Raw genomic sequence first — 17,646 nt, 5'->3', positions numbered from 1 at the left:
CAGATTTTATTAAAGAATTTGGTGGGTACTGGCCGCAGATAGAGTCCTTGTCATTGGTGACTCTAACATCCATGTAGATAATGATACAGATGCCTTGGGAATGGCTTTTTAAAGACACTCTTAATTCCATGGGTGTTAGTCAACATGTGACAGGGCCCACTCACCTTCGTAATCATACTTTAGATTTAATACTATCTTATGGTATTAATGTGGACGAAGTTAAAATCCTTCAGCAGAGTTAAGACCTTTCGGATCATTATCTGATATTATGTTTGCTTCACTGGCCTACGGCTGCAAATCAAACTCTTTGTTACAAATATGGTAGAACAATTACTTCAACTACCAAAGATGTGTTTCTTGATAATCTCCCTGAATTGTCTTAATTCTCTAGCATTAGTAAAAACTTTGAAGACCTTGACATTACTATTGAAAATTTTAACTCCACCTTCTCGGAAACATTAGACACAGTTGCTCCTCTGCGTTTAAAGAAGTTTAAAAATGCCCAACAGCGTGGTATAGTGAACACACTCAGGCTATAAAAAAGCGACCCGGAAAATGGAGCGAAACTTTAAGAAAACTAAATTAGAGGTATTTCGTACAGCATGGAAGGATAGTACTCGAAAATACAGGAATGCCATGAAAACGTCTAGATCCGCCTATTTTTCATCACTAATAGAAGAAAACCATCACAACCCTAGGTTTTTATTTAACACAGTGGCTAAATTAACAAAAATAAGTCTTCAGCGACTTATCAGCATAACAGTGATGAATTTATGAACTACTTCACTAGTAAAATTCAAGATATTAGAGAAAACATATAACAATACAACCAGAAGTGAAACCCGCTGAACAAACTAACTACAGGACCCCAAAGGAGAAATTGCAATTATTTTCTACCGTAGATCACAATGAACTGTCTAAAATCATTAGATCATCTAAATCAACAACATGCATGCTATACCCTATACCTACAAAACTACTGAAAGAAATGCTCCCAGAAATTATAGATCCTCTTCTAAGTATTATTAACTCATCTCTGACATTAGGACATGTGCCTAAAGCATTTAAGGTGACTGTCATAAGGCCCCTTGACAAAAAACCCAAACTCGACCCTAGAGAACTAGGGAATTACAGGCATATATCGAATTTAACTTTTATATCTAAAGTTCTGGAAAAAGTAGTTTCAACTCAATTATTTTCCTTCCTCCAAAGGAATGACATTTAAGAAGAATTCCAGTCTGGATTTCGAACATGTCACAGTACAGAGACTGCTTTGATCAGAGTTACAAATTATCTGCTTTCTGCTTCTGACCGTTGCTGTATTTCGTTATTGGTGCTGCTGGACCTTAGTGGTGTCACGGTGCACAAAGGGACTCAGATGCAAGTAAGGTACAACACAGTTTATTAGACAGGCTTCACTGAGAGAACAAAAGAAAGGCAGGGTACTCCTGGCCAAATACTCAGGTACACTGCTGGCAGAGAAAAACAAAAGATCCACAAATCCGGGAAAGGAAAACGAGAACCAAAAAGAACCGTAAAGAGAGAAAAATAATCCAAACCAGGCTCACAGGTTGCCACGTTCCTACGAATAATAGGAAAAGGTTTAACAATACGTACAGCAAGAGCAACAAAGTAACAAATCATTACATCGCCACAATGAGAGCTGGCACAGCCAAGCTCAAATAGGGAAAGCAGCGATCAGGAACAGGTGGTGGTAATTAGTGAAAACAAGGTACCAGACGATCTAAATCTGTAAGACAGAAAATACAGCAGAGAAAATAAAACACCAAACAAAATACAAAAACAACAGGCAAAGCCTGACAAGTGGTGCATTTGACACCATTGACCACAGCATACTCTTACATAGACTCGAAAATTACGTTGGCAGTAACAGAATAGCATTGAAATGGTTTAAGTCTTACTTCTCCGACCGTTTTCAATTTGTAGCAATAAACAATGTGTCCCTCAAATCGCAAGTCCAGTACGGTGTACCACAAGGCTCAGTCTTAGGGCCTCTGCTCTTCGTATTATACATGCTACCTCTAGGAGATATAATAAAGCGACACGGAAATAGCTTTCACTGTTATGCTGATGATACTCAACTTTATATTTCCTCAAAGCCTCATGAAGCACAGCAGTTCCATCAAATAATGGAATGCATAGTCGATTTAAAAAAACTGGATGAGTAACAATTTTTTACTACTGAACTCGGACAAAACAGAAGTGTTACTTACTGGACCGAAAACATTTACATTACATTTACATTTAGTCATTTGGCAGACGCTTTTATCCAAAGCGACTTACAATGCACTTATTACAGGGACTCCTGGAGCAACATGGGGTAAAGTGTCTTGTTCAAGGACACACTGGTGGTGGATGCTGGGATCGAACCAGCAACCTTTGATTTACCAGTCAGTGGTTTAACCCACTAGACCACCAACGTAAAACCGCCATACGTAACAACCAAGAATACTGCTTAACTATCTTTTATTTGAGAGCCATGTCGCCAACACCGGTAAAATTGCATTTTTCCATTTTAAGAATATATCTAAACTAAGTATTTCAAGTATTTCAGATGAATCTCCCATTTAATAGTAATTATTCTCTTGTAGTTGCTGCATTGATATTTTCAACATGCCAGAGGAGAACTGGCTCTTGACACTACTTGCAAAAACACTATGTATCTTAATGCCATATATTCTCTTTCATTTTCCCCCTAGTATTTTGATTACATTTCTTATTATGATGAATGTAAAGCTGCTTTGCAACAATGGAAATTGTAAAAAAGAGCTTTATCAATAAAATGTAATTTAATCAATTTAATTACAACTCCATCAATATTAATTGGTTTTAATATTAACGTTTAACTTTAATTGGCTTATATATTAACGTTTTACTTTGATTGGCTTGTATATTAAAGTTATTTAAGTAGGAGTGTCACAATATATCGGTTTTGACAATATCATGATTATCAATACCTTGTTAATATAACTGTAATAAGGTTCAATAAAATGAAGGAAGGAGGCGGGAACCGGCAAACATTTAAATAAAGTTTTACTAAAATAAACAAACAAAAACATGGAAGTAAAATGCTGGCAGCCACCTCACGGTCGACTGCCGGCCATAACATAAGATACAAACGTAAAACAATTGTCCGGGCCCGGTCCTCTCTCACCGGCTCACCTCTCTCTCTCTCAATAGTAACAAGACACTTCGCTTCAGACACTTATAATTTCAGTGTGATTCACTGATCAAAAGAATAATAAAAACAAATGCATATCAAATATAGGAATATTACAACATCAATAGAAATCATAATAATATTGCAATCATGCATTCTTTTAGACATTAACCAGGAGTGTAACTTTTTATATAGCCTAAAAATCATACAGCATGCAAATTCATACAGTATGAAATCACCACTTTTTAAAATAGACACGCTTTCAGGTTGGGAATTTAGAATGTATAATAAAAAAGTAATAGGGTCCTGAATAAACTCACCAACAAATCCACCTCTGAATCGCAAAAAAAAGGTTTTGTAGTGGCCTTGTCAAAATACGTACATAAATTTGATTGATATGCTGTGACATGACCTTTAACAGGCTGTTCATAGTTGAAAACCCTCCAGTGAGGCTAAATTTCTTTGCAATTTCTGCACAGATGAGTGGGTCAAAATTGATCCACCGTCAGTGTGAAAGTTAATGCAGATGCATGATTGCAGTTATTAATTAAGGCCATGAAGGTTTAGATAGCTTTTTCCCTTATTAACTGAAATCATTATAAAAAATCAGCATTTTGTATTTACTTTAATAATACCATTTGTCTGATCAGAATCATTTAAATTTACAAATATGTTACAAAAAAGGGGCAAACACGTTTTTACAGCACTGCATATCTCTCATAAACTATAAACAAACCCAATCTAAAAACTAAAACCACACAAACCATTTTTAAAGGCAACGAGTCATGCTAAGACTGGATATTTGCCTTGATGGCATATAGCTTTATAGAGCTGTGCAATGCAGTGGGCAGCCCTGAACAGAAATGTGTTCATGATGAGATGTGTCATGTTTCACATTTGCCCAAGACCACCTAACTGTTCCACAACTTGGACCAATTAGAAACATGTTCGTTTTTTGGGGGGAAATAATGCTAAAAAATAGCACCACACTCCACAACCCTATTCCAAGAATCATGGTTTGATGCCGTTTTTATACCTTGGGTCCGGGACTCTGTTGTTTAGATCACTGTAATGCACAGAGTGTCTTAGTTTTTCCTAATAAATATCACTTGTCCACAATCCAATTTATAATTTCCTCTTGGGAACCAAAAGTAACCTCAATCTACTTCCTAATCGTCTTTAAAATTCTTGGTTCTATAGCATCACAAGCACAATTGTTCATGCATTGTCTGCATGATGGCCTTATAGACCTTATAGTGCATTTTATAAAGCTGGCATACTCATCTTTTTTTCACACTCTTACCATTTAGGATCATATATCATAATTATTCTGAAAAGTCTTTATTTAGAAAACGATTTTCTTACCAGTAAACGAATGTCTAAGGTACGGCGCACAATGAAAAAAATAAGACTGAATTTGATAAAACATTAGACGTATGTAGATGTACATCAGCACATAAATGCTTTAACCTTAAAATATATAAATATATATAAATATACATTTATCTTTATTAATATTGCAGAAAAAATTTAGTCACAATGTTTTACACGCTAAATGATATGTGTAAATTTCTAAAGAGAGATGGATTCAAAGACACTTCACACAACAAACATAAATATGGTATACACATTCAATAAGACAAGCATCTTGCAATTAAGAAAAATATGCAAAACATGCAAGCAAAGATTGCAAGGGGAAAAGCATGTCAGGGTGGAAAAATGGCGGGATATAGCTCAATTTAAACAATGATTAATAGCAACCCATTGATCACTATTGTCAGTATGAACGTGTGCTTTCGTTTTTCTTGTTAATATGTTACTGGTGAACATCAAGAAATTTAGCACTTAATCCTAACAACACAAGACAAGCCTCAACAGCTAATAAGTAGCAAGATTGGATATAATGTATAGTAATAAATCTGCTATATAAAAATCTATAAATAATGAATCATAGACGTTGACTTCATAAAATCATTTTTATTATTCAGTGGTTAAAGTCATAAAAGTACTGGCCCAGAAAAAACGCCTGTTTAAGATTGTTTCCTGTGCAGCTTAATCTCTGACAAAAAAAATACTAAAAATGACATTAAAAACAAAGTCTGTTTTGGAAAACAAGTACATACAATGTTAAATGAAATCCGTAGTGTACCATAAAAACACTTGAAACACTTTTTGTAAAAGTGCACTCTGGCACATGTAGGGGGGGAAACTGCTCACCTAAACCAAAGTTATAGTTATTAATAACGTCTGTTACCTTAAATGACAAAAGTGTTAGTGTTCCGGTTTTACAAAGCTAAAAGCACAGTGAAGGTCTGTTGGACAGCGTTCGCCCTACTCCATAACAATGCTGGAGTGTTTCAGATCACAGTCCTGAGCCATATAAGCCCTAATTTACTTGCAGTACAAAAAATGTTTACAAGCAATATAATATGTGTTGGTTTTAAAGAAAAATAATAAATTCAAAGCCCCCTTGTATTTTGTGTATGACAATAAAATGTGCCACTTTGTTCAAATGCTTTTAAGTCTGAAAACCTAGCAACAGGATTAGAAAGATCATTGATTAAGAAATTGGCTACACATTTTAATTTACACCACCTGAGCTGCCATACAGTATGTATAAAAGTATCCATATTCACAAGCAAAAATTCAATAACTTTAAAAATCAGTAGGTCCCAAATAGGCCTGGGCTCCATACATCACCAATTCAAGAAAGAGAAAAAAATGCACCCAGTGTTTACAAAAAAATAAAAAAATAGATCTAAATATATATCAATTTAATATATCTTTAATAACGATTCTCTGAAAGATTTATGCTTAGACTCGTAGTGCAACTACCTTCGTTTTGTATCAAAGGAAAACAAATAAAAAGCACTGGATTTGAAAAGTTTTACTAGTAAAAATGTGCATTCCTCTGCCGATTATTGCTGTGAATGTCTTTAAAAAAGAAGGCACCATGTTTGAGGGCTTGTCCCTGAGACGGGGCAAGAGCAGATGAAGTTAGCAGGGCTAAACAAAGGGCTCTGGTGGTCCCAGGAGAGTATAAAGGTGGTCAACCCCTGATATTGTAAACAGGGGCAGTGAGGAATGACTCTGCAGGTGGGCATTTAGGGGAAAGACATTGGGTAAGAGACACCTCGGAGTTAAAGCAGTCATACAGATGTAGTCACTGGGTCCACAGCATTATTGACCTCGTTTTTGTTGGAATCCAGGCCTTTGGCAGCATTCAGGTCCTTACGGATGGTCTCAGCCACCTTCTTCATGTTCTTTAGCTCGCCAGGGTGGGGGGTGGCCCGTCGCAACAGTGTTCTCTGAGAACGAGAAAATGACACTTGGTAATTTCAGCTAATTTGTCTATGGTTTACACGAGAGTCCAGCAAGACAAAAGCTATGTTTGAAGTACCATGGAACCATTCTATTTACCAAACATTCTAAATGTATGCTTTGCTCTCCGTATAGAACAACTTTTAGTTGTAGTTGCATATGAGATAGCATATAATGGCCAAATTAAAATACCACTTTCTACAATAAATACCTTAACAATAAAATACCCTTTTCTATTTTGTACCTTGTACCTTATATTTTGATGGTTTCATCTAACCTGAGAAAACATTCAAAACACATATTGCACAAATATGCCCTCCAGAAAACACTTTTGGTCTCTTCTGTAGATTTTATCATGAAAACCACCACAAAAGAGATATGAACCCAAGAGACCCAAAAGAGTCCAATTATATTGCACTTTCATTAGAATCCTCTTTAATCATAAGATCCGCATAAAATCGGATGATCAATCACAAATGGCAATATTCTATCCTGTATCAATGTATTTTCTATTCGTAACAAAAAAATTTGCACAACATCAAGCCTCGACCACTTTTGAAAATAAAATACTTCAGACTGTTACTTTTTAGAAGACTTTGGATTTTACACCTTTCTAAATGTTTATTCATCCATTCTCTAAACTGGCTTATCCTCTGCATACGTGTGGGAGAAGTGGAGCCTAAAAACGTAAAGTTTGATCATGCAAAGCAAAACATTTGTTTTACAAAATACTTTAAATGTTGGAAATGCGAAAAACATTTAAAACAACATTCTGCCGTTAGAAACGATTCAAAAAGCCATTTTCCCCCTCACCTCCTCATCATCATCTTCATCATTATCATCTTCAACAAAACGGATGGTGCTCCTTCTGTTTGCAGCTTTGTCGTCCCACGTGTCATCCAACACGTCATTCTCCAATAGACTCTCCAGTGCACCAAAGCGGGTCAGGTTATCTAAACCAGAAAGAAAAAACATTATTTATATTTAATAATTAATAATAATTACCACAACACTTCTCCAGATGGTCATGACATATTTTCAAGTCAAAATTGTAAATGCTGTAATTCTAACTAATTTAATTAGGTAGGGCATAATGATAAAAAATTTATTGAAGTAGCTATGGAAATTTATAAATGACCAAAAAGAAAAAAAACAGCAGATTTGTTTTTGTTCAAAAAGTAAGTTGAGGAGTCTTTATAAAATGTTAGTACGTGAGGGCTCTGAGATCATGCTAAATCCAGTCTTAGTCACAGGCTTACAGCAAAACAATCCTCCACTCCTCCCAACCAGCAGTGACCTGACCTCCACAAGTCTCTCACATACATCAGTCTGTACGAGAAGTGCAGTGCCTGCAGCTCCCTGCCTTTAGTTTTCTGTCTGTCATTTTTCAAATAACTGAGCAGAGCGCTCATAAACATCCTTTTCATTCATAGTTACATTTCAAGTTCATTTCAAGTGAGCTGCTGAGATTTTAACAGTGTAAACAGTCTATACGTTTTGAGCAATTCAGAACAATTTGCAACCCAGGGCAACCACTATATAAACATCCACCAGAACAGATATTCACAGAATATGACAAATTGCAATGAATTATTTATTATTATTATTATTTATTAAAAATGAACCTCTGGTTATCTCACGATGAAAGATAACCAGCTGAACAGCTGAAGCAGAGTAGGGCTGAGTGGAGATAAGCCTCTTTAGTTGTCCAATCAGCTAAAAGTACAAACAAAGCACATGAGTGTGGAAGGAGGTCAGGGAAAGCTCACATATATCGAGTGCCTCTCTACACGTGCCAGGTACACTGCCTATACATTCCTTCCTTGAGCACGTCACAAAGATCGAAATCGCATTGGTGTGTGGAACCCCAGATAAACCCTGCAGGACAGGGGCTAGATTAAAGGGGTCATATGGCGCGAATTTTTTTTTTTTATATGTCTGTGTTGTGGTATAAGTTGCCCATGCTTGTATTAGACACGTAAAATTGCAAAAATTAAAGTGTCAGAACAAAAGATGCATTCTGTCTAAAGGGGATTGCTCACCCAGACCCACCTGAAAAGCCGCACCCCCACAAATCTACATCCGTTCGTGGTATGAGTTGACTGAGACCGCCCAAATGTATACGCAAGTAAGGTGGCGTACCTGTCAGTACAATTGCTTTGGAACGTGATGTTTCAAATATGGTAAGGGCCGTTACATTTCCGTCACATGCTTGCAGTGTTCATCCAATCACTACGCATTGGTTAACTGGCCAATCATAGCCCACCTCGCTTTTCAGAGCGATGAGCTTTGTAAGATATCTGCGCGTTTTTGAGAGGCGGGGCAAAGAGGAGAGACAAACATGCACTGTATGTGGAAAATACAGCGTTTTTGAACCTTAAATCGTGTATACACATTGCATTACATCTAAAACAAATTATAATATTGTTTAAGTCATGTCATATTACCCCTTTAAAGCAGAGCGTAAAGTTATCAGAGGCTGTTATCAGAATACTGCACCCATGGCTGCTACTATCATCAAGTGCAAAGTATAGACATCTAAAGAACAATATTATTATGTTGATTTGACAAGGTTATATTATAAATGCTATTATTTTGACCCTTAAAAAATGAAAATTCTCACCCTGAAGTTCCAAATCTGTATACATTTCTTTGTTCTGGTGACCACAGAGAAAGATATTTGGAAGAATGCTTGTAACAGTTCTGGGGCACTTTTGAAATCTGTACCATTGAATTTTTCCTACCATGGTATTTGAAGGAGTAGTTCACTTTCAAAATGAAAATTCTGTTATCATTTACTCTTGTCGTTTCAAACCTGTATGACATTTTTCTGCAGAATGCAAAATAAGATATTTTGAGGAATGCTTTTAACAGCCCGCCATTCACTTGCATTGGTTACAATAAAAGTGAATGGGGGGCTGTGCTGTTCAGTTACCAACATTTTTCAAAATATCTTCTTTTGCATTCTGCAGAAGAAAAAAAGTAATACAGGTTTGAAATGACAAGAGGGGGTGTAAAGGATGACAGAATTTTCATTCCGAAGCTGAACAACTGTTTGGTTACATCGCTATGTTCATCAGAACAAAGAAATTTGCACAGACTGCAACAGCTCGAAGAGTACATGACAGATTTTTTATTTTTGGGTAAACTCTCACTTTAAGTCCATTTAGATGGTTAGGTTTCTTGCACTGAAGTGTTTTACTATAGTCAGTATTTTTATAAAAAGTGGATATCAAATTTCATGACATGGCCCCTTTAACATGAACCTTCTAGCACTTCGATAACACACAGATACAAATATATCTTGTTTATGAAATGCCAACCAAAAATAATCTTACAACGTAAAGTTTTTTTGTTATTTAATTAACATTCCTTTACCTTGACATTCTGATTCACAAGGTTGCTGAGGCAACAGTACACAGGTGAGCACCTTCTCTCCAGATTCAGGGTCCACGTCTGTCTGGAACGTGAGCAGAGGTTGAGACTGATTCTCTGACAGCCAGAGAGCTTTAAGACGTAGAGTAGTCAGGCTCATGGGAAGGTACTGGAGCCTATAGAGTAGCACAAGATAATTTACCACATGCCTTTCTGTCGCTCCTTAATTTTTGCAAACTCACAGCTAGCACATAGAATTCTTTAGTTTCCTAATCTAAACAACCAACTCAAATAAAAATTTCAGTAATGCATTATACAATAGACATCTTGGGGAAGAAATGCAGAAAACCAAAAATTTGAAGCTTGTGTTTATGTTAAGCACTTTTGTTTTGTATTACACTTTATGTGTAATGCAGTGGCGTAGGGTCTCTGGGTGTGCAGGTGCTCATGGGCTGAGGTTGAAGTCCGTTTCAGCTATGAAAGAGCGCACTGTAAGTATCTTAATGTTTGACAACTGTTTTATCATAAGAATGTTAGGGTAGTTAATCGCAGCTCTAAGCAAGTGTAAAATGCTAGCTGCGTCATGTTCTCCTTCTTTCTGGCACTTGGGAGTTTGCATTTCCCTTGGCGTACTCCGTTACTATGTGAGCACAATTGACATGCATCAACATTTAAATAATGAACTGAGTAAACAACCGAGTCTAATGTGCAGTAATGCGTAGCATGGCCGCAAACGGATGCATGGGGGCCCATTAAAAGTTCTTGCACATCGGGCAGGTCCTGACTTGCTTCGCCCCTGAATACTCTGTCATTGTTCACTCTGTTTGTTCACATTGTTTCTTCTTCATAACACAAAAGATGATATTTTGATGAATTTTGGTAATCAAACAACACCGGTCCCTACTGACTATAATTGTACGGTAACAAAACCACTTAGACATTTATCAAAATATCTTCTTTTGAGTTCCACAGAAGAAAGATTAATATACAGATTTTGAATGACATGGGGGTGAATAAAAGAGGGTGACTGAATGCAGATTTGCGTCTTTGACAAACTGAGGAATGGGTTGAATTTGTATTATGTGGTTATTGACAGTGCCCCAGAGAGATGTTTAAAGTAAAACTCTACTACTAAGCCCTGAATGTCATATAAATGTTTAATGACTGGTGTGCTACCTACTGTCTACATCAGGCCCTATAGCATCCCCTGTTGAGATCACTTTGCTCTGACAAACCTGTTTCCAGAAACATCAAGAACGTGAAGTTCTGTGGCCTGCGAGAGCTCTGGAGGGATGCGTGTTAGACAGTTCTCTCTCACACAAAGAACATTCAGACTGCTGCAGCCGCCAATCTAAAAGAAACAAGTAGAAAACATCATAAGGCTCAGTACACAATGCCTGTTCTAACACTGTACAGTTTTGAATAAAAGTCAAGTTCAACACTGAGTGTAAAAAATTGACGTATGCTTACCTAAATAATTAAATAAATAAATCTGTAATTTCATACCGAATAATAACAAATATTATTAATACGTTGATATATTTATGGAGCACTCAACCGTGACCAACCACTACCCCAAAGCATCGCAAATTTGGTTTAATAATCGAGTAATTGAGTTTAATAAATGATTAATTGAGTTTTATGTTGAGAAACATTTAGGAATCGCAACTATTTTTATACACCGTGCCCCTATCTACTTGTTAAGCCTGAAATCACATCACCATATATGGAAGGTCATATACCCTTTTCAGGTCCAACTATTCAATCAGATGTTTTAGGAACATAACAAAAAATGCAAGTATACACTCATGGCGTGATGTAAAGCTGCCGAAAACACCCAATTGCATACTTCATCTGCCCTGTGCAGAAGTGATGCAAATGTTCAGTAAACGTGGTCCTCTGTCTGTTGATGAAAACAATCTAAGCTGCTGTGTGAGATCAGGGACATAGCGGAGAGAAGGGCCTCAGCTTCACTTATACACAAAGCCTCTGTTTAAAACATACAATGACATTCATCAAATCTATTGTGGAGAAAAAGCCATTCCAGAACAGGACAGGAGTGTTTCTCTACAGTGTTCTCTACAGACACTTAGAGGCAAGGTTATTTTAGTTTACTAACTTTGAAAAGGTTTCTGTTCATTAACACTAGAACTACCAAGGCAGTCATTTTGACCGTTTTAAAAATTTGTAATGTAACAACTTTGTTGAAATAAAACCCACATAACTACAGTACACTGACTTTTCTTAAATATATGTATATTTTCTTCTTACATTGTTACTTTTTATATAAAAAATAAAAAAATAAACACAAAAGTATTTCTACCTCGAACTGCCATGGAGGTCAAATTGACCGCATGCATTACAGACATTATATTATTCAGTGCTCTTTCCCGCCATTGAAGATTTGTGCCACTGTTGCCTAGTAACTTAGTATCTGGATTTTTTTATGTTACTGCTAAGCAAAGCATAGTTTACCCTCAAAATGTCAGCAAAAATGAAATACAGCTTTCTAAATCAGTTTGTTTTCCCACAAGTTAGCGAACTGTTTTTGCCTGTTTTTGCTTATTTTGCCATATGACTATGTATATGTATATGAAGGTATTTACAATGCAATGAAATGCATATTGTAATATTTTATTACTTACTATATTCTAAAATTTGTTTTTATTTTACATCATTTTATCTACTTCGAATATCTGTATTTAGCAGTCTACCCAATAAGTTCTGTGGTTGACAATGAAACAATAAATTTATACATTCGTAAGAATTTCAATTTCTTGTCCTCATGTTTATTATTATCTATCCTAAGAAAACACATCAATTTATTCATACATTTTGATTTCAGTGGTTGGTGTGATTCGTGTGATCCAAATATAGGGGAACAAAAAGGTTAGATATTGTAATATGTAAAATTCACAACATGTTTTTATCTTACGAAGTATTTTGCATAAATTCACATTTGTTGCCGTTTAGACTTTCAAAAACAACATTTTCAATGCGTTGAAAAAACCTTGCTCTTCTGCTTGCACAAAGCGAGGCACACGCAGTCTTTTAACTTTTGCAACATATCAATTAGGCTTATTTATTTTATTTTAAACAATCGTATTATGTATGACTGTCTGAGTTCGCTTTGCACTTGGGGATGTAGATGAGGATTTTGACGTGTTTTAGTGTGATGACATTACAATGTATGACAACAGACATTCAAAGCTTCAACCTATAATCTCAATAGAAGCTTTGAATGTAAATATTGCACGGCAAAAACGACATTCAGTACAGTGTAAAATTAGCAGTCAGAACGACCGCTACGGGGATTCTCGCAGGTCAGAGAAGAATTCCCTAAGTGTGCTTACAAACTCTAGGCTGATTTTTGCCAGTCAGGTGTAGTTTCAGTGAACTTGGTTAGGTTCTCGAATCTGGATTTGCTGGTATTTGGTGCAATGATTATCCCGTGATTATCTCGCGATATCTCGAGAAGATATTATTCTCGTGATTCAGCATCCAAACCAAAACATTAAAGACCCAATAAAGTGCCTTAATATGTGCAGCTTTGACAATTCCCACTGAAACAAGACGGGAAATATTGAGCAGCCCCTTCTCTATTTAAAACAGCCAATAGCGTTTAGTTTAATTTACACTCCAACATTCGATGATAAGCTGTAGAGCAGATCATTTAAATAAAATAAAATCTTAAAAATGTGAATTTTGTCTACGTTTTGGAGCACACTACTTTATAGATATTGTTAAAGATATCATATGTATACTAAAAGCCAAATAAATGTGGACTTGAATATGAGAGCCAGATTTACTTTTAGTGCTTTTCAAGTGGCTTTACATATACTTAATACATTTACATTTAGCAGACACTTTGATCTACCTGTCATTTTATCCACCAGGTAATTTACCTGATTCTCTCAGAGAGGGTTTTTGTTTTTAAGAGAAGTCAGCATTTACCAGTCACATACTCACTGATAAGATCAGTTTACATTTATTTTTTGAATGTCGCGAGAGAAGTGGTTGACCGAACTGCATTTGAACAATTATTTCACCAGCGAGGAGTAGTGATTTTTAAGGTATCACAACACTCATTCGCTGAATTCAAGGCTCTCGAGGGGGTGAAGAGTAAAGGAAGGTCTGAAAGTATGCCGGTGTAGAGCCAATGATAGTTCAGTAAGCAAGCATCAGTGACTTAAACGTGATATGGGCTTCAATCGGTAGCCTGTGGAGAGAGATGAAGAGGGGCTTTTGGGTTCCTGAAAGAGGAGCCGTGCTGCTGTGTTCTAAGCCAGCTGGAATGGTTTGATTGCCTTTACTGCAATCCTCTCCTTGTTGGTGATCCTGCAGTCCAGGCTAGAGATTACAAGGGCCTGGACAAGAAGTTGTGCTGCATGCTCAATAAGGTAGGAATTGATCTTCCTGATGTTATATAATGCAAGTTAACATGAACGCATTGTCTTTGATGACCGGCTGTCCTTCGCTGGTCACATTGCAAAGGTTCCTGGCTATTTTGGTTGGAGTAATGGTTTTATTGCCATGTTGAATAGTGAGATCATGCTGTACCGTGGGTGGGCAGGGAATAGAAGAAGCTCTGTCTTGGTAAGGTTCAGCTGTAGGTGATGCTTTTTATCTAAGCTGATATGTTTTCTAGAAAGGCTGTAATGTGTGCTGCGGGATCATCTGGGTGAAATGAGAAGTAAATCTGGGTGTCATAAGCATAACAGTGGTAGGAGAAACCATGTCCCTGTGTGATAGGTCTCAAGGATGTTGTGTGCGCAGCAGTCACTTTCACTTCTAAGCAGGAGAGAGAGAGAGAGAGAGCATACGTTCGCGAAGTTCAGGTGTTTGTTTGTTCACTGCATTTGGGTGATGAATGTTATATAAACTGTGGATATAACGCTGGATTTGTTTGAAACTGATATGTGGACCCGTCCCAGGAATAAAAGATGCCGAACCTGAACCAAATGCGGTGAGTGAAACTGATGTGGGCACTAGTGATGTGACGTCCGTGAACGAGCCGGCTCTAAGAGCTGATTCTTTGTAGCGAACAAGAAGAGCCGACTCCCATCGGGGTGAGCCGAATCTTAAGCCGCAGGTAGGGAGGGACTTTATTTGGATGGGCACACCATGTGGCCAATCACATGGGAGGACAGATTAGGATAATAACATTATGTGAAAGAAGGAAGGGCAAACAAGCTCCGATGATAGCGAGTGTAGTAGTACAGGCTAGGTACACATAGTAACAAACAGAAGTTGGGGAGCCGGATTTAAGTGTAAGTGTGTTGTAAGAAATGAAGATATCAGCCCTTCCAAGCTGATGCATCAAATATTTCTAAATGCCAACATGCACTAAAGAAGTTTCTTTTAAGGGAATGTTCACTCAAAGATGAAAATTCTGTTATCATGAACTCTGACTAAGAAATATATTTGTAAGAATGTGAGCAATACTCAGATCTGTGACCCACTTCCTTGGTAGGAAAAATATATTGTATTTTATTGTACTGTCGAACACAAACTGTGGGTTATTTTACAGGAATTTAGGAAACAAACAGTCCTGGGGACCTTTGACTACCATTTAATTGTTCCTACTATGGCAGTTAATGATGTCACAGAATTGAAAATTGCTAACATTCTTACAAATATCTTTCAAATTTATACAGGTATCAGATGACATGAGGGAGAGCAAATGATGACAAAATTTTCATTTTTGGGTGAACTATTATTAAAATGTTAAGACTATTGCATTAATTTGATTTGTTTGCTGTGGTTCTGTGTTCAATTAAAGTTTTATCAGAAATGTTAAATATTAGGAATTTTGTATTTTCTTGTAACAAAAAATGCCTAAAAATAAGTATTTTATGAATAACATTATACAAAATGCTTAATAATACTGAAAGCATTCACAATTGATAATTGGGCGAAAATATAAGGTGATACTTAGTAAAGAGCCGTACTTTGGATACTTTGGGAGCCGTACGAGCCGGCTCTTCTATGGAAGCCAAACCAAAAGACCAGGATCCTTGAAAAGAGCCGGACTTACATTTACATTTACATTTAGACATTTAGCAGACGCTTTTATCCAAAGCGACTTACAAAGAGTTTAGGAGCAATAAGCGATAGTTCATACAGGAAGTCATACAGGACTTCCCATCACAAGTGCGCACGTGTTTTGGTCCAGTCTACCCCTCCCCCCGTACGGGCTGTGTGTTTTCAGAAACAATTGTAAAGTTGTATCTATCATTTATAAATGTGATCAAACTAAATACTCTTCGAAGATACAAAGTATGCAATTCTACTCAATAGGTACTCAAGATTAATACGAGATTGGCAGAAACCCTGTGTGTTATGCCCGTTTTAAGCTTCTTAGCGTTATTTATAGCTGACTAACAAAGACTCAGACATAGAGACGTCCAAAGTTACACCTAAATACGTTTTACACCTAAAATCTGTGTGGGTAAGCAAGCAAAATCTGGAAAAACTAGTCCAAACCGTTTGAACACAATTACTGAGAACAGGCTGCAGGTAACCACATGCACTGCATATATACAGTCAGCACAATCCCATCAATACAGATACACAGGAAAAAAAATGCACAATAGGAACATTTATAGTCGAAGAAAATCTTTATGTTGCCTTAACTGTCATGAGAATTTGATATTTTTTTCTCTATTTATATTTCCTGATAATGATTGGAAGCTTTCAGTGCTTATCTGTAATTGATGGTTTGTATATTTTATTCTTCTCTTGTAACCACAGTGAAATGAAGTTGTGAAATGTAGCCTTAAACCGGATTTACTGCATGAGTAGTATTATCAGAAAAGCTTTGGAGTTATTTGTAGTGTCTCTACAGTCATTCTGTAAATGTAAAGGCACTCATGAGGGGTCTTTCATTTATAATAAATACAATATGACTTAAGGGCAGAATTGCTTCAGGACTGCATACCTCTTTCGGTAAAGATGTTAATCGATTTCTATCACAGTTGAAGTTGGACAGTTTCTTTAGTTTTCCAATACTTCTTGGCAAGTTCTAGGGAAAATAACATGTTATCACATCAATAAATACCTCTATTACAAAGAAAAAAATAAAACATTTCAGCACACAAGTAAATACCACAAAATTTGAGATAACATGAAATTTTCATGTTATTTTACAACATCATTTATTCAGAATGAATAAATGTCCTATGAAATAACAATCACAAACTGTTGGGTTAAACTGTATTTAACAAGGCTCCCAACTTCATCTACATCAGTGGTTCTCTGACTTCACCCCGGGTCCCTCCAACAGCTCTTTGGCTGCAGGTGTAAATCCACCACCCGCTCCTGTTGACACCGACACAGATAGCGATGCATCGGAGACTACAGCGTCAACTCAGGTTCAGCAGTTCACAGAAAGACGATCAAAAAGGGCGTAAATAAGTTTTTTCCTGTCTGAATGAGCTGAACATCGGATTGCCACAACCATATTTAATGTACAGGACAAAACTGAGGCCATGATCAGAAAGTTTGCTCTCTGGACTAATTGAATTAACGAGAAAAACACCGAAGATTTTTCAGGATTGCGTGATTTTTTGCTAGCAAACGAACTCAGCCTTACTAACAGCGTTATGCGTGACATAATGAATCACCTTTCAGAGCAGTCTTTGCAGTTGCCCAGGTACTTTTCTGAGACAGACAATTCAAACACCTGGATTTGCCATCCATTCCCTGCCACCAGCACAGCGCACCTTCGTGTTTCTGAACGAGAGAGTCTCATTGAACTCTCTATGACT

The 17,646-nt window shown here is 36.8% G+C and overlaps 1 protein-coding gene across 3 annotated transcripts in view; it reads right to left on the bottom strand.

Annotated features, from left to right (window-relative positions):
* Nucleotides 1-5,143: 5,143 nt before the first annotated feature.
* Nucleotides 5,144-17,646, bottom strand: part of lrrc1 (leucine rich repeat containing 1) — a 57,778-nt gene continuing 45,275 nt past the window's right edge. For 2 of the 3 annotated variants that reach the window (XM_056760091.1, XM_056760092.1), the window contains 5 exons: nucleotides 16,818-16,901; nucleotides 11,113-11,228; nucleotides 9,881-10,053; nucleotides 7,316-7,455; nucleotides 5,144-6,489 (listed from right to left, as the gene is read on the bottom strand). In XM_056760091.1, coding sequence (XP_056616069.1) covers nucleotides 6,331-6,489; nucleotides 7,316-7,455; nucleotides 9,881-10,053; nucleotides 11,113-11,228; nucleotides 16,818-16,901 — 672 coding nt within the window. In that variant the 3' untranslated portion in view covers nucleotides 5,144-6,330. The remainder of the gene's footprint in view (nucleotides 6,490-7,315; nucleotides 7,456-9,880; nucleotides 10,054-11,112; nucleotides 11,229-16,817; nucleotides 16,902-17,646) is intronic. The other variant, XM_056760093.1, reaches the window with a different exon arrangement.

This window comes from Triplophysa dalaica, chromosome 11 (genome assembly GCF_015846415.1).
Source record: "Triplophysa dalaica isolate WHDGS20190420 chromosome 11, ASM1584641v1, whole genome shotgun sequence".
NCBI lineage: Eukaryota > Metazoa > Chordata > Actinopteri > Cypriniformes > Nemacheilidae > Triplophysa > Triplophysa dalaica.
Note: the sequence above shows the minus strand (reverse complement) of the source record. Positions and strands in the feature narration are given on the sequence as shown.